A 25,086-nucleotide genomic window follows, 5' to 3' on the forward strand; every position below is an offset into this window, starting at 1 on the left:
AAAAGTTACGAGGTTACAAATGAATATACAAATTGGCAATCGGCAATATACTTACGATTATTCTATTTAATTCACTATTTTCCTTTTTAGATTCGAAATCAACTTAGTCTACTCTATACTTACTTTTTTCAATCATACAATTTACCTGAAAAATAAGTTGAAAAATTTGGTTTACGAAATGAAAATTAATTTTTCTCTTTTTTTTGTCAATAAATTGTGTAATTTTTATTATTTATGAACTATTTTTCTAAAATTTTTTAAATATAATTTTCAATTTTTGTTTTTAATATTTTACAGCAGTATACATAATTTGTTTTATTATTTAAAATTTCTTATGTATTTCAAATTTTTACCAGTTTTTTCTCTTTCATTTAAGTTTAATTTTTCATATGAAAAACAGGTTTGTTAATTGGTTTTATCATATTTTTTTTATCTACACATTTATACAATCTATTTAGTAAAATTTATTTTTAAATTCAGTTTTTAATAAAGTTTTATAATTCATTTTTGTCAAATAAGTAGTACTTTTTAAAGAAAACGTGTTTTTCACATTTTTTTTTTTTTAATATGAAAGTTTATTGAGCCTAATTACAACTATTTTTTTATACAATATTGCAATCGTTTACAAAACTCTACCATCTGTAGAATATTCAGATAAAAATTAGATTGGAACGAAGATGTTAATTTTATCAAAGTTAACAGCTTCATTTACCAAAATTAAATTGTTCGTTTTTTATCAGAAATTAAACTCCGTTTGAAAGTGGTTTAAAACACTTCAACATCAAATTTTTTTGTTATTCTGATTATTGCTAATGTTGATAATTCCATGAAGCTTTCAAATTAACAAAAAAAGCTTAGAAATCTTGGACTTTATTTTGGGAGTTGTATAGTGTTACAATAAATATCTAAGATTTTAGATAGATGTATTTTAAACCACTTGAAATACTGAGTAAAGAATCAATTTTTTAAAATTATTTAGGTTTGTGCTTGACGAATAATTTTATTCAAAAATCATTGAAGGAAATATTTTATATCCCTAATGAGTAGTCGAATAAAATTTTCCTGAAGTTATTTATAATTACTTGGAAAAGTGTTAAAATATTATATTACAAACATTTTGAAAATCACTGCCACAAAAATCAGGTCTTTATTATAAAATTTTTAAAGTACAATGGTTTTTCATAATTATAAAAAACGTTGAATACATGATGTCTCGGAGAAAACTGTTCTTAACTTTTAAAAGTGAAAGGAATTTTTTATAATAATTCTTATTGCTACTCTTTTTTACTTTTGCAACTCTATAAATCATCGGTCGGTTATATATTCGGGCCAAACTCGTTACTCGAGGGTTTTTGAGATCGCTGCACACGAAGGAAGCCGTATTCAAATTCGTCTTACTGTTCAAATTTTACGAACTATAATGCTTCGTTTGCGCGACTTGAATATTAGATATTCATTGCTTAAATGATCGTACAACCTTAAGCTCTGAAGAACCTTTTAGTAATATTCATCACTCCTAAAAGTAGAGAAAAGCTTTACTGAGACATCCTGTAAATCGTATTACTAATTAATTAATTATTTTTATGTGCAATTAAAATAAAATTTTTCTAAATAATAAATTAAAAAAGTCTTTTTGTATCACATTTAAAACATAAAAAAAAAAAAACTGTCAAGTGTTTAAGTGAGGTTCATGTTTTTTTTTATATCCACAATCGAAACACATAAACAACGCGCATCAATCATATCGTAAGCTAACAAAAACTATTTACACACGAAAATCCAAAAAAGAACTTTAATTATTTCAACAAATTGGATCTGTTAGCGTGGGTTGTGGTGCAGTTGAATATGGTCCAGCCCATGGTTGTAAATTTTGTAATGCACTTAATGCTGTATCTGCTGGTGCATTTGGTGGTGCTTGTGCATCTGGTATGTATCCTTTACTTAATGCTTCCGCTTGTAAAGAGAGCATTAAACGATTGGCGGCTTGTCTTTCAGCTTCTCGTTCTTCGGCTGTTTGTCGTCTGTAATAAAAGAAAAAGATTTGATTAGTCAAATAAAAACGGTTTCATGCTTGATTTTGTAATCAAAGACATTGTAGGAATATTTGTAGATTTTCGAAGACCAAACGTTTAAGAATTCATCCGAAAGCTGAAGTTTTTCGAAAAAATGTTTTGGACAAAAATTGTTAGTTATTTTATGAGAATCAACTTTCTAATTTAAATTTTTATTGTATCTTTTACAGTTTAAGATCTAAATTGGCTATTAAAGAAACTCGAAGAACTAAGTCCAATCTGATGTCAGAATATGATGCCCACATCAAACTCTGCAAGTTATTTTTTGATTGCTCGACTATAAAACGAGATATTTAGATGTATAGATTAAAATGAATCACCCTGTATATTTATCGTTTCTTTCATGTATGGTTGAATACGAATTTTATCTTGTTTTTTGGATAGTGGCTTAAATATGATTTCATTTACGAAATATTTGTGGATGAGTTAAAAATTTCTCAAAATATCACCTTTCAAAAAATGATTTTTTTATCTTCCTTGATTAAAAATTGTGCGAAAAAAATTATGATTGGCTTTTATTATACCATGCATATATGTAATATGCAAGGTATACTAAGTTTAGTCCTAAGTTTGTAACGCTTAAAAATATTGATTTACACGCACAAAATTTTGCTATAAGTGTTCATAGAATCACCTAATTAGTCCATTTCCGGTTGTCCGTCCGTCCGTCCGTCTGTGGACACGATAACTCAAAAACGAAAAAAGATATTGAGCTGAAATTTTTACAGCGTACTCAGGACGTAAAATGTGAGGTCGAGTTCGTAAATGAGCATCATGGGTCAATTGGGTCTTGGGTCCGTAGGATCCATCTTGTAAACCGTAAGAGATAGAACAAAAGTTTAAATGTAAAAAACTTTTTTTGTTCCTTATCAAAAAATAAACAACTTTTGCTTGAAACATTTTTTCGTAAACATCACTGTTTACCCGTGAGAGCGCCATTAGGCAAAAATTTTATAGTATGTACCATACTTGAATATCAGTTATGTATGTGTCACATGTATGTATGTGTTATGTGATAAAGAAATCAAAACTGACTATGTATGGTATTTCAACAATTAATTCAGTCAATTGTTTGTTTTCACTTGTTGAACTAGAAATTTGAATTTCAGCTATCACCATTTAACAACAAAAAAAATGTTATGGAATATGGTGGAAGCGACGTAGAAAATACATTTTAATGGAAATTTGATTGTGTTTGTACTTTATTTTAAAATTAAATTGATTCGTATCTATATGACTGACACTATTTTAATTAATCTATTTTGTTTGTAAAATTCGGAGAATTCAAATTCTCTATTGTAAAGTATATTTCGATACCTATTGATAAGTCAATGTCAATTTGAGCTTTATTGATTTTACCAAATTTTAACTAAATGTTTATGAATTATTTAGTTTCATTTCTAATGGTTTAGAATGAATATGTTCTAATTATTTGTACAAAATGATTTCAAACTTCCCATAATGGATTCATTTATAATAAAATGTATATATTTCCCGTCCAAAATTAATAAGACATGTATATTACGCAGTTTTGATAAATTTTAGTTTCTACAATGTAAATAACATAAAAGTAGGGAATCTGTCATAAAAAGGTGTAATTTGATTATTTTCTTCTAACATGATCCAGGATAAATCTCGAAGGCTGCGGAAGAATGCGTCTATACGAAAGTATCAAAGCGCAAAAAGCTTGCTTACATTTACATATTAGTTGAAAATAATATGACTTTCGAAAAAATGTTAAACATTAATTATGGCAAAAAGCAAGTTCGTTTGTTCAACCAAAAATAATTTTGTCATTGACTGTATCTATATGAAATGGTCTCCTATAACGAAATAATATATAATGTTTAATATAATATAATATAATAGATATTCTATTCACAAGTGATAATGTTATATACATGTTTAGACTTTAGATAGATATATTGGGACCTAATTTCAATATCATCTTCATGAATAGTTGAAATATTGCTAAATGGAGTTATCTAATATTAGTGTGGCTATTGAAATGTAATGTAGTAAAGAAGTCTTTAGATACACAGTGTTCGAAAATAATTAGTAGAGAACGATAGAGATGAAATTAATTAGTCACGCTTTTTATTTTAGGTTTTAAATTTTTATTTCAATGTATTATCGTACATATAACCGAAGATAAATTGACGAGAACAAATTTTTTATGAAGTTTGAATCCTATGAACTTTACTGATTCAAGATTCTCAATAATTTTCAGCAATAACCGTTTACAGGTGAAGAAACTTTCACAGACGAACAGAACAGTGAAGTTGATTTTTTTAAATCTTTAGAATTTCGTAAAATATGAATGTGTAAAATTCATAAAAAAAACAAAGAAGCAGATATAGGTTAGTGACATCATTGTGCGATATAACCATAGAGATACATATAAAATAGATATAAAACTTTGATTTGCTAAAAGGAGATGGGCAACTATCTTTGAATGCTTATAACTTCTTCGTTTTTTAATCAATTTTAATTTCACTTTCAAATTTTGTTATGTTATCAAGTCTAGTTTTACATTTTTATGGGTAATATAGCAAATTCAACATCAGGACACTACCGCATTTAATCCATTAATATATTTATTACCCACGAAAATTATTACATTAATAATGAAATATGATCTATTTTTTGGAACCATTTGTATCGAAGTACATAACAATGTAATTATCAAAGCACATGTATATGCTATAATGTATATGTAGATATATTTGGACGTGAATATAGATGGTATAAGACCATTTTAAGCTACTATTATTAATATTCCCGATTGGCTGATAAATTCACTATACTACATTTAGTATTGACATCGGTAATGTGTTGACATTACTGTTGTTAAAGTACCCCTTAAACTCTAAATATAATCTAAACCAAATGAACCTTAATTCACTACAATAAAATTATTTTATAGATTAAGTTTTGAGTAATATTTTGAATCTGTACGATTATAAAACGATTTTTTTAAATATATCTCATTACTTTTGTTTAAATCGTACCGGTCGGTTTTCTTAAATAACCTGGTAGATTTTATGCGAAATCTGACGATCAATTTATAACCAATAACCTTCATCAATTCATATACCATTTAATTCGATAATCTAGACAAAATTTTCAATTTTATACGGTTCTTATATGTAAAAAAATAAAACCATTTAAAAATCAGGTAAATTTGTAATAATTTTTGTTATTTAATTTTAGTTTATTATCAACAAGATTTGATTTTGGAGTTGCTTATATATAATGGGTACTAGTAGTCGTGCCTTTTTAGCATTTCAAAGAGAATTTTTTTGTATCTCAATCTATCGGGCCAATTTTTAAAAAAAAAGTTCAGGAAGGTCCATATATCAAAATCTACATCAACAACTTATTGCCGCTATAAAATCTTTAGAATCCATTTCTGAGATCATTTTTGAAAATTTTAAAACCTTGAAAATATTCAAGAAAATGGGCCAGAATCGTATACTCGGGAGTTTTCCGGGTCGCTGATCAGTATTATAGTAAGTCAAAATTTCAATATACTACCCCTCTCGTTGGGTTATTTGGCTCGCTGATCCAAAATTGCATTATTATGTAAATATACGGTTTTTGGAGTCACTGATCACACTTCCGATTCCTGGTTTTACAAAATGGTATTTTAATTAATTTTTTTTTACGGGAAAATATACACAAATCAATACTTTAAATTATACTACGTTGCAGACTCAAAATTTTCAGCTTTACGATTATACGATTGCGATATAATTCTTGAAAAACAAGACATCTAACCTGCTTCAAAATATTTAATTGTAACCGGAAAAAAAAACTAATCAACCTTCACATTTCGGTAACAAAATTTCTGATTCAAACTTGTAAATTTATTTTTTTGACTTTTAATTGATCTTCAACGAAAATATAAAATCTATTAGTAAAAGAAATTAATTTGTAATTAATAAAGATATAAAACTCTTTTTTACTTCAATAAAACATTTTACCGACAATCTAATAAATTTTATTGATCTAAAAAAAATACATAAAATAAAATAAAACTTTAAAATTAACTATTTAATAATAGCTGATCGATCGATGATTCGGTGATGTGTAAGGCTACTTTTTTCTTTTTATTAACATCATATTATAATTCAAGACTACCGAATTACATAATGGTCTGGTGGGTTAAATATAAAGCCTGTTAATAAGTTATTAAAAAATTTTATGATCGTTCGACAAAAAACAATAAAGAAGTTGAATCATAAAATTTGTATTTAATGACTCAATCAATATTGAATAAAAATTAAATTTATTTGTGAACTCATTAATATATTATAATATATATATTTTTAAAAGGCTCATCAAATATACATCCATGTAAATTTTTTGATTCGTGAAGGTCTGTCTCATTCCGAAGAACATTGACTGTGAGAAGTAAATTTATATGTAAATTAGGTGTTTTTGATGAAAATAAATAAATAAATAAAGATATGTTAGTTTTTTTTTATCGAAAATACACAAAATTCTTTCAATCTTATCAAATGTAGAGGCATTATTAATTTTTATTTCTTATTAAATGTATTGCAATTTGAATAGGAAAATTTCTTTGGATTTTTCAATACTAAAGGGGGTATTCTGGTCTAGAAGCTTAAATTGTAGGCATTTTTCAAACTAAGATTATAAACAAATGAAAAACATTTTTGTAGCGCTTTTTCATTTGATACTTATTTATTGGCATTTTAAAATATAATAAATAAGATAAAATATATTAAAAATTCTACGAATTATAAGCCGATGAAGTGTGGGCTACAAAAAAAAAAAAACAAACACGGAACCATGGTTGACACGATTTCAGCCCTTGTAATGATCCGAAACGACATCCAAAAAAATAGAAAAAATAAAACTTTTCGAATTTTAAAAAAATTCTCAAAATGGAAAATTTTTAAATGAAAGGTTCGGACAATAGAGAGATTAATAAATAAGATTAACACCAAATTTCACAGGAATTGGTCGAGTTGAGCTTGAGATATCGTGTCAACCACCTCAAAAAATATAGTTTCAAGAAAAAGTTTTAAGTTTAGGAGACAATTCCGGCAGAATAACTCTGATGATAATATAACTCCTTTTGGATTAATCGGCACTCCCAGATCCAAATATTGGGCTTTCTTCTTCTTTATATGCAATGAAAAAAGTCTCGAAAAGTTATTTCTTATAACCGAACTGCTTTGCCTTTTTTGAAACAACAGAAGCTCGCAGTATAGAGCGATCAATTCGAACTTTGTTACCAGAAAAACCGCTCTATCTCCGAAAATAATTCTAATTTCGAAAAATCCGAATGAAGAACATATTCGTATGGGTCTAGCCTTTAAAAATAAGAGAAAAAAAATCGATTTCTTGAAATTTCTAGGTCATAATACTGACTTAGGTAAGGTTAGATTGGAGTGGCTGTCCTGGGGTGGGACACACTTAGACCATAGGGTCCCTTGTGATATTGAAAGAAGATTGGCACATACCCAGCCACTGTTCCATGAACCGTTTGGAGCTGTTTAAGAACAGAAATTACTGACTTAAATCCTCCAAAAAAAAGGATACCAATTTTATCATCAAGAAATTTTTCGTTAGGTATTTATTAGTCACCTCAGCTAGATACGAACCCGTGTAACCTTTGACTGGAGTCAAGTGCACTAGCAAATAATTCATCTTGGGTTCTTGTTATTTGTTTCATTAATTTAATCTTTTTAAATAAAAATTAATAATTACCGTATGATTATTTATTTTGGAACAATTATTTTTCGGTTAATCACTTTCAAACGTTGTTGTTAATATTTTTCATTATGCCTGTTATTTAATACTTAATAGGTATCGAAATATAATTCGTTTCGATCGTGTGTCCTTCTTAGATATCTTATGTACTTTTTCCTAATTCACAGGTAGACCTTATTGGTTTTCGGTTTCATTAGCTATAAATTATACGAAATTAGATATTTGGCTTCAGCAAACATAGTTGAAATTATGAAAATATGAGCTTTAATCACAAGATGATTTTAATTCACTTTAATGTCGAAAAAAAATAAAAATTACTAAAAATTAAAACACACACATACTACCAACTATTAAATTATAAAATAATATTTATTAAACATGTCAAAATATAATTTTATAAACATAACTTAAACAAAACTGTTTAATGTTTAAAACTAATCTGTTATATAGTTTAGTTTATTGTAAGCATCTGTACCTACCCTATCACATCATACCACTCTTTATTACAAACCCTCTTTAGGTAGGTATGGATGTTATCTTTATAGATGTGGAGCTACCGAGCTCTGTGCACAATAATGGTGGTAGGAAAGAGGTGTTACATGGATGTGTTAACGAGGTCTATTTATACTTCGATGTTATAATATAGAAGAGAGGAGTGGGGATTGGAGTGGGAGGTATATTTTAGAGCTATGTATATGTATATTGTATAGAGTCGGTAATGTAGGTCCCTAGTTATATTATGTATGTATTATATTGTGAGGTGTTGATACAATAAAGCTTTCATAATTAATTAACACGTTAATTAAACTACACGCGGTTACCATGGTAACATTTATAACTAAATTGTACACTTGGTAACATACAAATAGATGTAAGATACTGTAATAGTTGATAGATTAGATTCTTTGAAATTTCATTGGGCATTTTAACGTTTCTCAGTTAGCTGGTAAATAGAGCTTCTTAGAATAGTGCTTAGCGCAAACATTCGGAATATAATAAGCGAGTTTCTCTACATAAGCCAATGGAAAAAAAGAAAGTACCGACAAAAAGGCAGCGTCCTTGACCGGATATCTATGGAATCCGGGTTTGATGTTTGATGTGTATAATTCTTTTTATTATTTTAAATAAAAATAGTAGAGAAGTACAATTATCTATTGAAGTGTACAGTTTTCATATGTTATGGGATATAATATGTTAATATAGCAAAAGCTATAAAAAATATCATGTGGGACTTTGAGTTAAACAAAAAGTACTCAAGAATTTAAAACAAAGTACATTTTGTTTCATAATTTTGTAACACATAATGATAGCACACCATAACACACCGTACACATTCGCTCTTTGTTTCATATATAAGAACGTCCATAAAAACTTTTCTTATTTTATATATTTTACATGGCTAACGAAATAGTTTACAATTGGTATAACATACCTACTAAACTGAGAATATCTCTACTCAAATGAATACAATATTTTAGTGGAACAGAGTATAATTGAGTATAAACTCAAATTGTAATATGGATAGTCTCTGAATGGGGTCGTTTGTGGGTGTTATAAAAGGTATAATATTACAGTTTGTGGGTAGATCTTGACATAATCGTTATTATCTAATGTAGTTTAAATATATTAAGCATCATGCTATTACGTAAATATTACATTTCTATTGAATACACGTAAATTAAATTTCTATATACCTATACTTAATCAAATTTCCAAATATTCAATCACAAGAATTTTCGAATAAGTTTTCTACCATATTATATGTAGCCTAGTAACAAAATAAACAAAGCTAAATGGAATACAACGAGGTATATTATTTATTTTCGATAAAATTTGAACAAGGAAAAAGTTGAATTACGTTTTTATTAAGTTTTTTTTTTTTACCTTTTTCGGTTTAAAGACGGTTTCGGTTTATTTTGAAAAAAATTAAAAATTTAAAGTTTTCTTACTTATTTCATTCAAATATCAAGTTGAAGATCTCAGTTTTGTTTCTTTGACCGTTAATTAGACGCTCTTAAAAATTAATTAATAGTTTTTCAAAATAATAATCAAAAACATTAAGAAATGTCATCATTTTGGAACTATGTTCCTTACCGCACGATATCCTTCTAATTTGTTTCCTGGTTTGGAGGTAAAACCAAAAAAAAAAGCGACACCAAAACCGATCATTTTCATCAAGGTCACCATGGAAACTAAAAATTTTTCAGTTGATTCAGCTGCCTATGAATTTTGAGCAAATGCAAAAATATTTTTATAATTTGTCAATTTGTATTTTTTGTTAAATTTTATGTTTTATCATTTAAAAAAATTTAGTTGTGAAAGTTATCAGAAGTTAAAGATAACAGAGATAATTTAAAGTAAGTACAAGGAAATGTTTATGTTATGTCATAATAAATATCTTGATCAAACCAAACGTTATGTATGCACATGTTGTGTTGACTAATAAATTATAAGTATGTCTTTTTTAAACTAATATTACAATTAATTCATACAGTAAAAACTAATAGTAGCTATAACATTAACAAGTATTTGACTTCTAAAGTTAATACCTTAAATTTCTAGAAATTATATTGAAAATAAAAAAGTAACCGCTTAGTTTATTATATACCAAGGTATGAAGGGAATATAGATCCTACCGGGTGTCTCACGACAGCTGCTGTTTTTTTCCTCGTTACAATTTTGGCAAAATTCAATCGTTTGGTCATTTCACCTATGTTCATGGCATTCAGTTTATGTTTTACTGACCTTGGTTCTTGGAAATATATGGTACCTTTTATGTTTTCACTGAATTGTGAACTTCAGGCACGTTTATACAACTACTAGAGAACTAGCAATCACACAAATACAATTTTTGAAAAGTTATGAGACTGGAAACAGACGTTGGGGTGTATGACACCCCATTCAACCTATTAAGGCACTGGATATTTAAATGTTTATCTGTACTTACACTCATATCTTTAGTGGCCGTATAACCTTAATAAATATTAAAATGTTTTATTATATCAATTATTAATAATGATAATTACTTTTTAAAATTATGGTCAAAACATAATATGGCTTAAAAAAACACATTCATTCGAGAAAATTATTTTTAATGTGACAAGGGTAGCCTAAAAATATCCGTGAAATTTGTATACATGTTTGCATATATTTTAGGATATATATAAATATGATATTTATATATATATAATATTATATTAATATTATTATAATGATTTCATAAATAAATAATTAAAATATTTAATTTAATTATAAATTATTCATATTTTGTGGATTATTTAATAAAATTATGATTATATTTTATAGGTATATATATAATAATAGTAATAATAAATTATTATTAATTTAATAATAATTATTTAGAAATAATTATTTTTCGAAAAACAATGTTTGTTTTATAATAGATTTTTACTATTAACCTGATTAAGCATTTGTGTTGGTTTTATTTTTGTGATTATAAATTATAATGCACCGAGGTTTATTGTTTTTCCATAATCGTTTGAAAAAATCGAGAAAAACCCAAACTAAAATTTTTGTTTTGAAATTTGATGAAACTCGTCAGATGGAGTAATTTTGATCCAAAAAGTATAAAAATTAGGTTAATTTAATGATTGAATGCATAGTTTCTGAGATATCTCAATATTTGGATCGACTTTAATCCGTATCTCAAAAACTATTCGACCAGTGACCAAATGCGAACAAAAGTGAGGACTATAACGTGACAGTCTTTGTTTTTAAAGGAGAAATTGTCCAGCAAAGCGGGCGGGTATCTGCTAGTGAAATATAAGTGTCATATACTTTTCCAGCATACCTCTTTTTAGTTTCTCCTTTGTTGGGTAGAATTGTATTCTAGTATTTCTAGAGTAAAATTAAGATTGAAAATCATTTTATGCAAGTAAAAATTTTAAAAAAAAAAGCAAATATATTCACTAAAAGAATTATAAAAATAATTTCTACAGACATTATTAATGGAACAGCATTATAAATTTATGCTTTATATATAGTAGTTAGTATAGCTTATTATATAATAAGGTATAATAAGGTATTATATAATATAATATAATATATAAAGTGGTTATCCATTGGAGAGATGCTTTTTTGAAACACACATAGCTATATGTATAGTTGAGGAGGTAGGTACGGTAATTAGTTGAGATAATTTCAACAACTCAGTCATCAGGCCACCACTAATTAAGGGTAGGAATAAATTAAAATTTTAACAACAATGAATTTATAATAACTCCCCTTATATTATATTATAGTATGGTAGGTTTTACTTCAGACAGCAGCAGGTATGATGCTATTATATATAATATTATAATAATATATAAATTGGACAATGTTGTAGCTCTTATTATATATGTTGTGCATACAGGGAGTTCGGTAAATTGGAAATGCTAAATAGTTAGCCAGTAGCTAGTTATAATTGATAGATATCGGCTTTTTGAATCTCAAGAAGAGTGAGTAGAAAAAGTTGTCATAATTTCCAGGGTGTTGTATTAGCAAGTGTCGAACAAAATGATTTTCGCATTGGTTATTCAAATATTTCGAGGAAAGTTAATTATTTTAGTAAAGGAACCCACAATATTAGATAGGAAAAGGCTTTCTGTGAAACTCTTTCTAAACTACCCTAAAATTTTGCTGATCAAAAGCTCCCCATTCTGATCAAAAGCTCTCTAGACCAAAAAAATTAATAACTAGTTGTTTTCGAGCCAAACTACCCCCAAAATGTTTTTCAGATCGTTCTTATAAAAAACTCTTATAGCCACAAAACTTTTTAACGAGCAGTTTTCGAGCTACAAACGATCAAAGCTACACATATATTATAGTTATTCAGACTGAGTAGCTGGAAAACTACTCGTTTAAAAATTTTGTAGCCGCGAGAGCTTTTTAATCAGAATGATTCGGAGAATATTTTGGGGCGGTTTAAAAAAGTTTCACAGAAAGCCGTTTTCCTAGTCATATACCTACAAAAACTAGATGATATTAGTTGCTTTGATCGCCAGTAGCTCGAAAACTACTCGTAAAAGATTTTTGTTGCCGGAAGACGTTCTGATCAGAATGATCCAAAGAACATTTAAGGAAACATTTTTTTAGAAAAAGTTTCACAGAAAGCCATTTTCTTATCTAATATCGGGGGTTCTTTAAAGTACTACTATATAATTTCTAGAGACAAATGATAAATGACCTTATTCTTTCTTTCTCCTAAATTATAAGATTGAAGTCCGAAGTTTGAGCAAAAAAAAAAAAAAATTATATTGATATCATCGTAGTAGATTCGTAAATCTGGGTATCACTTTTTATTAGAATGTGATCATTGATTATAGACACAAAAGGTTTATGTTAAAATCGAAATTCTTGAAACTAAAAGGTCGTATCCTGTAGGATTTGTAACTTGCAGATAAATATATTCGTAAGGAGCTTAAATCGCCCGCCTATCGAGAAATAGTAATGCTAGATATAGAATTCTATAAATTACGAAATGTACCGAATTTTGAATATTTAACAAACCCTTTTTTAAAAACGTGTGTCGCTTTTTAACCCACTAAACTTCCCTTCCTCATAGTAAAATATTATAATTCTCTTTACCGACAAAGCATCATACACCGCTAAGATACCGACCGTATTTATAATATAAAACAGATGAGGTACTTTTGCCCACCTAAAACCTCTATTTTTTATTGTGCTTTGCATAATACATGGCGTTTCATTAAGTTCTTTTTTTTTTCTCCAAGGTTGTTAATAATTTTTCCCCACGTTTGTGTGTTTTTCCAAGAACGTTTTATTTATAATAAAGTGATATTTGTAGTAAATTTTTGAATTTTTTAAAATTCTTCTATGTCTAAGTTTATTTTTACAATTACATTATGATAATTAATTTTATCGTAGGTATAAAGCTAGTGTACTCCTTTGAAATTTTTTGCAATAAGTCTAGAATCCGTATATTCGTTGTGTGCGTAGTTATGGTAGGGACAATAAAATAGATTCCAGCGTTTCCAGTGAAAAATTTTGGCGATAAAGGTGGCAGTTATGACTAATTTGCAGTTCTTTACATGTTAATGTTATAGAAATTGTTGTAAAACACTAATTAAATAAAATTAATGCATTAAAAATTGTAAAAATAAGAAATCAAATTGCACAAATATTATTTTTCAAATGTAAATTATCACAATTATTGATTTAAATCTGTGAGACAATAATATTAAATTTTCAATGTCAGTCATAAATGCAATCCATACAATTGTATATGCCTCCATAAAATTTTATAATTAAAGTAATGTATCGTTACTATGGAAACGCCTCCAATAAAACTCACGCACGGTGCGAATACTTACTCCTTAGGTACTACAAAAAGTTTTAAATATGGAGAGCAGTAAATCCGTAACTGCGACACTAGCTAAAATTGATGAAATTCCAGCGCAAAAATTGTATTTTATGCGACACCCTTCAAAGAAAATGATCGTTATTAAACAAGTTTCCATTTTTCATATGATGACACATATTTTTATCAAAAATCAGATCACATTTTTGCATTTGTAATAAAATAAGAAAAATATCCATCAATTACTGCGAGCATTAGAAGTTTTCTTGCTCACAATGTTTAATTCTTTAAATCTCGAATTTTCTTTCTAGCAAACGAAAATGTAACAAATTTAAGCATATGTTTGTTGGTAATTTCTGTATCAGTTTTAGTAAAATTAATTTTCATTTAGTAAATGTTGACATAAAATTAATTGCAAACAATTTATATTTAAACATTTAACATTTAGAACTTCTCCTCATAGATACACGTATACGTATGTAATCTGGATTACAGTTAGAATGATTTAGAATTCTAACGTACTATTGTACGTTTAATAGCTTATGAAAGATAGTAGATTGTTACTCTTTGACATTACCTACATTGATAACAATTCTAAGTAAAGGGAATATATTCTTAGGAGGTTACTTAGATAATATTCCATCTAGACATACAGAGCGTTTAGCAAGAATTCTTGAAAAAAATAATCACTTAGCCATTTACTTCTTTTCGTAGAATGTTATTGATTTGAAAAGTGGCCGAGAACTTGATGTACAGTGTGTCAAATTAAGTCGGCACTATACGGAAAACTTTTTTATTATTTGTTTTATGAAAAAAAGTTATTCTTGATAAAAAGTTCTACACGGCCTAAAATCGAACATGAAATAATCAGATATCATATTTTCTTGGATTCGTATACGTGGTTTGTCGATTAATGTCAATTTTACTTTAGGAATAATATACCTTTATTTTTTATAATATCGACAGTCTTTATAAAGCAAAGTTGATTCAAATTATAAACTATGATACCGTATCAAATATCGATTTCGATTAGGATCAACTTTTCAAGCCTCAAGGTCCAATTCGCTTAACAGAACAAAAACAAACAATCCTAAAATTTTCCTAGTAAAGTTGATTGAGTATCAATCTTTGTGGACTATAAATGTTTTTTTTTTTATTGGATTCTAATGATTTGATACCATAACCAAATTTGAAAGTTAAATTAAAATTGATTAAAAAGCGAAGAAGTTATAAGCATTCAAAGATTATTGCCCGTTTCTTTCTTGCAAAACCGAGAAAGTATATATAGTGCCTATGGTGATACTCAACAATGGCGTCACTTTCTACGTATTTTCCTCTTTGATTAATGAGGAGTTTAAAACGTTCATATTTTGGATACTTCTAAAGATTTTCAAAAATCAACTTCTTTTTTCTATCCGTTAATTTAATCATCATCCCCATTGAAGTAAATGGCGTCTAGATTGAATGAGCTCCACAAAGCTGGACCACTATTGAAATTCATGGACCTACAGTTCCCAACTCTTTCACCAAAATCATCCGTTTTAAAATTATGAATTGAATTGATGTACACATTATATCGGTATATGAATACTATTCTATAGTGAGATTAGGTATTTCCCTAAATAACAACATTTGTAATTAATTTCATGTGTATGTTGATGATTTGTAAAATATATAAAGTGAAAATAGGAATATTAAATATTTTCGGAGGTTGGTACTACTACAATCATTTATCATAACTATAAATATTAACATTATATTATTTATACAAATGTGATCTAGTAAAACTGATTTAATTATTCAATAAAACAAACAACATCTATATGGCCCGGTCCTGTGTGTTTTAATTAAAATAAATTGTATTTGAATTTATTTATATCTATATAATTATCATTGTTTTGTGTATTTAGTTTTAAGTTAGGTCGACTCGGCTCCACTGTATTATTGTTATTATTATTATTAACTACTGTATTGTTTTTTGAAGTTTTAATTGTTTGTAATTTATTATTTATTTTAAAAATAATTATAGGTTTTTATTATTATTTGATAATAAATTTGTGTAAAAAAAAAGAAAGTATATTTTTGTATTTGAGTATAAATACTTCAAATATAATCTATATAAGGTACAATAAGCCCACGTTTTACACACACATGGGTTTAGGTTAGGTTGAGTTATATTGTCTGTCCATAAAGGACACCTTTAGGCCATAGAGCCCATTGTGTTAAAATATATGTGTTTTACCACCTTTCCTCAATTAGTTTCAGAAGATGAGTGCACCTCCTCCATGCATACATCATGCCATCGTACACCAGTCCATCACAACCATTAATTATATTAATTTTTATTATGACGGCGAGAATCGAACCCACTACTCTAGACACACCGCGAACGAAATTGGTTACGCATTAACCGCACATGCGCTTAGTCGGTGTAAGCACCACGGTATTGATCCGCAGTCATTCACGCCGCTATCTTGTCAGTGACAAACGTGGTTTTACTTAAGCAACAATTTACTTTGTAGTTTTATAATTTTTCGTCCTAAGAAACTGTAACTTTTAGTTTTTGTTTTATTCATATAATGACGTTATTTCTTCAGTTATTATCACACGTTCCAAACTTCGTGATTGGCTTCGTTTTGGCGAGTCAATCATACTTTTCGATATATCATTGAGAAGATTCTTAGAAATGCAAACTTTTCAAGCTAAACCCCTTTTAAACATGTCAATTTAACCTTGTATTGATTATTTACGTAGGCATACCCATTTTTTCATACATGTCGTTTTAACGAGTCTGTGTATACTGACTACTATACTGGACCATTTAACCCCGTTAAAACGATATGTTTCGAACGGCGGACAGGTTCAAAGGTGCAATTTGTTGGACAAAAAAATCGATAAATTTTGCAAATATTTATGAAACGTTTTCTCAAAAACCAATCATGTGGTTATCAGAAATCAATATTCTGTTAAATTGACGTGCTACGGAGAGTGATCGTTAATAATCAATTTACGGTTAAATTGAAAAGTTTAGAAGCATCAAGCTCGAAAACTGAGAATATCTGAGAATCGTCACAATGGAAAAGTATGGGAGACTTGTCAAAACGTAGCCGCTGAGGAAGGTTGATCACGGGGCTAAGTACCTAATTAAAAAATTACGAGGTGTACTGTGGGTCGGTATGATAAAAAGGTAGTTCCATGAAGTACCACTATGTTTAAACAAAAAATCTCCTCATTTGTGCCTCTCTTGGTCTGTGAAGTGTATAAAGCATATCGGAAGTAAGTACATTAATAAAAATTTTCCAATAAGTGTTTGATCTACTTTTATGATTTGTTCTTTTCTTTTTATTTTTTTTTTTAAGTTAAAGAAAAGAATAAAAAAGCCATTGAGAATGATTTAATAAATAGTTAAGTAATTAATGAATAAAATTTATTTTAAAACCTTTTTTTATTTTGGTAAACATTAAAAGAAAGTTATAAAATACATGATTTTTTTTAAATCATCAATTCACTTAACTGATTTAAGACTTGTGCGTGACTCCATTAAACACAGTATTTTGGTTTATCTGTATATGTTTAAAAGAAAAAAAATAACAAATATTTTTGCATTTTAATTGTTTTTATTATAATTTTTTCCGTATAGAATAGGAGCTGGCATGTATTTTTTAGATACAAATTCAAACCGCTTGACTGTAAAAAAAAAGAAGATAATAGTGGCCAGAAAATATGTAAGTGAATATTTCTATGGTTTAAGAAAATTTTAAGCAGTCAAATACTTAAATTAAGTATATTTACTTGTCACAAGAACATTAACAGAAACCCGACCCATTTGCGATATTTTGGGCTGGACGAGGTACAATTTAAATTTCTTGTCTGGTTTCCTACTTCCTATCGACCAGACTATTTTAATTTCAACTTCTCGTAGCAACTTTTCTCCCAACAATTTAATTTACCCTGAAGGCAGCAACCAAAGGCCCAATATCTTGAAAGAAAGGATTTTCTAACCATATGTAAGGAAAACTAAGATCTTGACCAACTATCGAACGATTAGGATTTTAACATAAAAATACATGTCAGCTCCTTAACTAATACTATAAATATGAATTTTATACATATGTTTTATTTGTAATTAGCATAAATATAATATATTTTTATTTTTGTTTAATGTGAATTAAAACAATTTTAATGTAATTAATTTGTTTTAAAAATAAGTACAAAACGTAAAACCATATAATTACTTTTTAAGGAACATGATAAAATAGAGTAGTTTGTAATTTTACTATTCACTGAACAATGACGAATTTATGACGTCATTTTTAATGTACATTAAAATTTGTGTGATATGTGTTAGATTCAAAGGCCGAAAACATGCATTAAGTGAAAGAAAATGATCATAAAATAGTATTTTATTAAAAAAATCCAATTTTTCTATATAACCCCTGTCCTTATATCTATATATTATAAATGTGCAAGTAAGGATGTTTGTTCGTTTGTTTGTTTGTTTGTTTGTTTCTTCTTCTTAATGGATTTGAATGAAACTATCCAAGAATACAGCTCATACATCAGAATAACACATGAGCAATTTTACTGCTCCATTTATGATGTCATTTTGAACCATAAATTAAAGATTTCTGTAAAAATTTTAAATAGTAAATGTAAAACAATTCATGGCCATCTTTTCTGATATAATCAATGAATTATGACAATCTGACACTTAAGAGAGGTGGAGGATATAAAGCGGTGGTTTTTACTTTTCTGTCTTGTTAAGCTAAAAACTAAAAAGCAATAAAAACTCAAAATAACCGTCTAATAAGGTAATTTTTCGTGAAAAATTCTCTAAACACTGTAAAAAAGAAGTACTAGGAAGGAATATGTTTTTAATTCAAGAAAAGGTCTTGTGAAGTGTTTCCAATTATCAGCAAATTTTCAAAAATTTGTCATGTTTTCTGTTATAACATGTTTTCTTATTTTATATTATATCGTGTTTTCTGATATCGAAGAACAAGAATTGTAACTTTAAGTACATAAAATTTTATTTTAAACTGCAAGTGTCTTAATTCAAGAAAATATAAGCCACAACTACGTTTGATTGAAATTGATTGGAGGAAATATATACTCGATACAAGGAATTACTTTCTCTTATAGTATTTCATTTTCTTAGTTCAATATTTACGTCCATTATGTTTTAGCTACTATTTTTTGGTTTATTTATTATTTTAATGTGTTAATTCCTCGGAGTTATTCAAATAATTTCTAATATCAGTAAAAATTAGAATCATTTTCTGTACTTTCAGACTCAAACATTTAAATACTCTGAAAACCAATCTACTAAAAAATAATATTTATAAAAACTTTTTAATCTTTTTTATTAAGCATATGCCATTTTAAAACCAAATAATACATAACACAGTTGGTATGACTGTTTAACGTAATAAATAACAACACAACATCAGTGGTACCAACATGCCTTGCTTCGCCTGCCTATCAGACCTACTTTAACTTACAATACAATATTGTCTGCAAGACACAAATTTGATTAAAGTCAGTATTCCTATTATTATTATGATTATTATTATATAGAAACAAATCCCTCCCTTCCGCTTGCTCCCCCATGTCATGTTAAAAACAAGTGAATGCGGCGCAGCACAATATCACAGCCGTGCTACCAACCACCAAAAAAAAAAAAAAAAACCACGTCATATTTATATACTCTTATAAATAAGACTGCAATAGCAAGTAATACCAACTATATACAATGTTATTTTATTAACTTATTTCGCCTAGTGAAGGGTGTGTTTTTAAGAGGGTGTTCGTTTCTTATTGTCGATGGGTGCACATACATACATACACAAAAACCACAACACATGGCTCTCTTTTTCGATTTTCCCATCATTTTCTGAGATATTTCTCTCTTCTCTATATTCTTTCTTTACTTCTTATTTTATTATTATTTTATTAGAACATGTGATGTTCATCATGGTTTAGCTTTTGTCGGTAATACAGTTTACTATGTTATATATTTAATGTAATAAATTAATTATTTTCATTTTGTTACATTGTTGTTTCAATAATATGAATTGCTGTTGTTTTGTGATGTTATTGAAGGCTGGAAATTAGACAGGTTATGCTACAATGTTAGCTTAAACGCTATTTGTTTTCGACCCTGAAAAGCAAAAATTAACATTATGATTGTTGAATCGACACCGCGATGGATTTGACCTCAGCATCTAGTAATGAGAATTGATTTTGTCCATGATTTTAGAGTTTATAGAACTTTTCAGCTTTTTTGGTTGGTTTCACAACAATATAGACACTCTATAGTAGGCATGAGCGAGTTAAGTTGAAGTCACCATTGTTATAACTTTATTGTGTGTCATAAACTTTATTGTGTGTCTCTTTATTCAAGTCCGCATTGCTCATAGAGGAGAAAGCGAGACGGGTATACGGGTAGACTCTTTTACTATCTCAGTTTCTCTAATAGTAATGAGATAGGTAGAAAAAAAAATGTTGTCTCTCGGTCTTACTCGTATTTTACTGTCATATGTTAAGTTAGGAGTCCGAGGGACTTCTGTAAGTCACGTCTGACCATGCCTGCTTTACAGTCTTGCCGGCCGCGGTGGCTTTGCCAAATTTTCAAAATATTCCTGACAAAACATTCTAAGCCCGTCACCGTAAAAGCAGAGCGGAAATAGTTAGGAATTTAAGAAGATAATTATTTAGTTTCCCGCTTCTCTATTCACTTTTATGGTCCCTGATACTATCTTCGATGGCCTTGAGAACTTTTATCACGATAGAAAATTATATTTACATGTTATATTGTTGTGTTAATTATTCCAAATTGGTTACCCTTAATAAATTAATTTTACTAACCATTTAGGGTGTCCTCTCGTCTTTAGAACCAAAAAAAAAAGAAAAAAACCGAAATATTTTAATAAATAATTAATGACATTTTGATTAAAAACATAACCGAAATAATCTTTTAATATTTTCAGCCACATTGAACTAACTCAAACAATATTAAAACTTTGATAAATTAACAAAAAAAATATTAATTACCTTTTATCGGGAACATACAAGAAATATTATACAGGTATTATCAAAAAAAGAATCGAACAAGTGTGAGTTAGAGTTAGAACGATAAGGTTCTGCTATACAAATTTCAAACTTTTATACACTAAGAGCCTTGAAAGAGTCTTACAAGGGCTTAGTTGAGATGTTTAGATGATAAAAAGTGAAAATAAAATTTAAAGTGGCCAAAGTCAATTAGACAGATATAATACAGTTTGCCATAATAATTCCATGTTAAATTCTGTTTTGCGAGAAAGAGACACAAACAAATCTTTGATGGCTTTTATATTGGTTGTTTTTATTGCCTATTTATTTTATTGATCAAAATATACTGATTCTCAAGAATTGTAAAATTATTATTTGTTGTTTTTTAGTCAGTTTTTTCAAAAAGATTTTGTTGTTATCTTTTGAGGTACGGTATTCTCTAAACGATAAAAATATAGAAATTAATAGCTAAAACAAAAAATAACAAAAATGAATTATGATTATTGATATCCAATTATATTTTATTGAATTGAAATTGGTTACCTTTCAAAAAAATTATAGACATTTTCGATTGATAAAATAAAATATAAAATATACGTTTTTATATTAAATAGTTAAATATAGCTAAACTAAACTGGTTAAATAGTAAATTAACTTGACATCGTCAATCAACTGATAATTTTAGTGTTGATGTCTCCATGTTATCACTTCCATATGGGTTTTTTTTTGTTTTTGTTTTGTCTGAACGATAGTACAGACAGACAGACGGATTGACTCACACTAATTGATAATAATAAACCTTTTTATCCATTAGTTTTCGTTTCAGACATTTTTATATCTATTATTTTTATTTTTTTTCTGTATTGTTTATTTCATTTCATTTAATCACATTTGGAAAAAAAGAATTTATTAAACATTTTTGTCTGATTATATTTTTGGTTCTAAGAAATTTAAAAATAATTTTTCAATATTTTAGGAAATATTTTATGTATTTTGAGAAGGCTAAAATAGGGAGTGGCTTTGTCAAAGATAGAATGATCTTATTACAGTTTCCTATGTTTTTATACCATGTATATATGAAATATACATAGTATATTAAGCTTAGTCCCAAGTTTGTAACGCTTAAAAATAATGATGCTAGGAAAAAAATTTTGTCATAGGTGTTCATAAAATCACCTAATTAGTCCATTTCCGGTTGTCCGTCCGTCCGTCTGTGGACACGATAACTCAAAAACGAAAAAAGATGTCGAGCTGAAATTTTTACAGCGTACTCAGGACGTAAAAAGTGTGGTCAAGTTCGTAAATGAGCATCATAGGTCAATTGTGTCTTGGGTCCTTAGGACCCATCTTGTAAACCGTTAGAGATAGAACAAAAGTTTAAATGTAAAAATTGTTCCTTATCAAAAATTAAACAACTTTTCTTTGAAACATTTTTTCGTAAACATCACTGTTTACCCGTAAGGGCGCCAATTAGGCGGAAATTTTATAATATGTACTATACTTGATTGTCAGTTATGTATGTGTCACATGTTTGTATGTGTAATATGATAAAGAAATCAACACTGACTATGCATGGTATTTCAACAATTAACTCAGTCAATTGTTTGTTTTCACTTGTTAGCTCGGTAAATTAGAATGCTCTGAATACTTTCGCTTGTTTCAAACGTCAAATGTTAGGAATCGTGTAACAAAAGCTCAACAATGCTCAACGTTCAAATTATTCACTTGCATTACAAAAATAACAGCCCTTTAAGATCTGTTTATATACTTTTCTGGAAAGATTGTGGCCAATTTAATGTTCCTAGTGACCGAACAATTCGTATCATTATACAAACGTTCGAGGAGGCTGTAAGCATTGAAGATATGGTAAGGCCTGTGTATAATCGTAGCGTGGGTGCAGCCAAGAATGCGCTATTGGATTTCTTTTGCTAAGGGATTTTTTTAAGAGTTGCGTCTGCTAAAAGCTAACCTCCGCCAAGTTATAGCCAAAACAACCGCTGGAAACCTTATAAAGCAAAAAGTCAAAGAAAACTATCTCGGGCAAATAAACTGCTGCAGAAGGTCCAGAGATAACCATTTGTGTGTCATCGTCCAATATACTAAACCATGGAATATCAGCATTGGGGATTTCGTTTGCAATGAATGCTTTGAGAGATCATTTCTGTCATTTCTGCCATTCAAAGTCAGAAACTAAATAACTTCTGCAATCGAGTTTGTGTAATATATATGACGTCCAAGAACGTCCTCGTTAATCATAGTTAACACCGATAAACGATTTTCTTGATGTTTCTCTGTTTCATGTCACATCATTACAGCAGTTATATGAATTTCTGAAGATGTTTTTTAAAACCATCATCCTTACTTAAAGCCATTTTCCTGTTTCAAAACCCGGTTGGTGTAAATGCTTTCTCTTTACTTCCGAAAGAACGCAATTTTCGACAAGGGCCGACAAATTGCATCGCATATAAGCCACAACTACATTTTTTGAATACTCCAGCAATTTGAATCTCAGGAACCACTCTGCTTGGAAACTACTTTTATCTTTATTTTTCGGATACGTGGACAATTTTTTCCATTTACCGAAGGCTAAGCCTGCCTTGGTGAATCCCTGGCTACGGGCCTGATTGAAAACTGAAATAGTTTGCAATTCAGAAGTTCATAATTTATAGAAAAGTTCGTGGTGGTTCTTTTAATGAAATAAAATAATATCATTGACATTATTTATTATAATCTTCTTCTAAGTAAAATGAACAAATAAAACACATTAAATGAACAAACAACAATAACAATTTTCTTGTTCACATAACAACGATACAACAGCAAATTTACAGAAGGCTAATTTCCACTTTGCTAATAGTGACTATTTGAATCAGTTTATTAAAACAAAAGAATACAATAAATGTCTTTAAAAACACAACACAAGCGACGCTCGTACGAGAAAGACACTGCAAACATAAGACGGAAATACAAAATATTATGAGACAGTTCTACCTATATATGTTTCGTGATTGTAATAAAAAAAAAAGGTTTTCTTCCAGAAAATCCTGAAATGAAATAACATAACCACAATTCGATTACATACAGTTATGTAACCCCGAGAGAAGAAATGTAGATACCTACCCGACCGTCGGTGAATATTACTTTATTTTTTATCTTATTTTTACTTATATTCTTTTACATATTTTCTGTCTTTTATTTTAAGGTTGTGTTTTATTTTTATGGTGTCTTTTACTACGGTAAATTTAAGACAAATTTTATTTTAGTTTTTGTGTACTATAATAGTCTTGTCAAATTATCATTGTGTGTGTATGTTTAGGCAATGGTTTTGTTGTTCTTTTCGTGCACATTATATTATTATTGTTAAGTTTATTTGATTATTTTGAACCATAAAAAAATTGGTGTACATTTGTTTGTAAAACTCGGTCGGTAAATTTTCTTTAAATATGATTCAATTATCCGTTAGTTTTTAGGTGTATGTGCTTTATAGATAATCGCAGAAACTTGTACCTTCGTTGTTTATTTAATAAACTTTTACATGCATTTACTTTTATCTTTCGTTTTAAATGCATATTAAAGCAGGGTATTGAACTTTAGAAAAGTTTTCGTTTGATTGGTCTTTTTTTTCTTCTTTTTCGAACAACCTAAAAGTAGATTTCAAACTATTTGAACTAAATAGGAAAATGGGGTGGTTTATATGAGAATGGCTCAAATTTCGTTGCATTGCAGGCAGATTAGAGCCACAGTAGCTACCATAGAAAACAAGTTCACGAGATAAAACCGATTTTACAATTACCTTGAACCGAACTATTTTTTATTATTACCTTAAATCGAAAAGCTGTAGCTCCATACATGCTTGCCGATGGTAGGAAAGAAAACATTTCTGTATCAAATATTCAT

The 25,086-nt window shown here is 28.3% G+C and overlaps 1 protein-coding gene across 1 annotated transcript in view; it reads right to left on the reverse strand.

Annotated features, from left to right (window-relative positions):
- Positions 1-1,699: 1,699 nt before the first annotated feature.
- Positions 1,700-25,086, reverse strand: part of LOC123305729 (T-cell leukemia homeobox protein 3) — an 83,024-nt gene continuing 59,637 nt past the window's right edge. The window contains exon 3 of the mRNA XM_044887529.1: positions 1,700-2,021. Within this exon, the coding sequence (XP_044743464.1) occupies positions 1,802-2,021 (220 nt within the window). The 3' untranslated portion in view covers positions 1,700-1,801. The remainder of the gene's footprint in view (positions 2,022-25,086) is intronic.

The sequence above is a fragment of the Chrysoperla carnea genome, chromosome 1 (genome assembly GCF_905475395.1).
Source record: "Chrysoperla carnea chromosome 1, inChrCarn1.1, whole genome shotgun sequence".
Taxonomy (NCBI): domain Eukaryota; kingdom Metazoa; phylum Arthropoda; class Insecta; order Neuroptera; family Chrysopidae; genus Chrysoperla; species Chrysoperla carnea.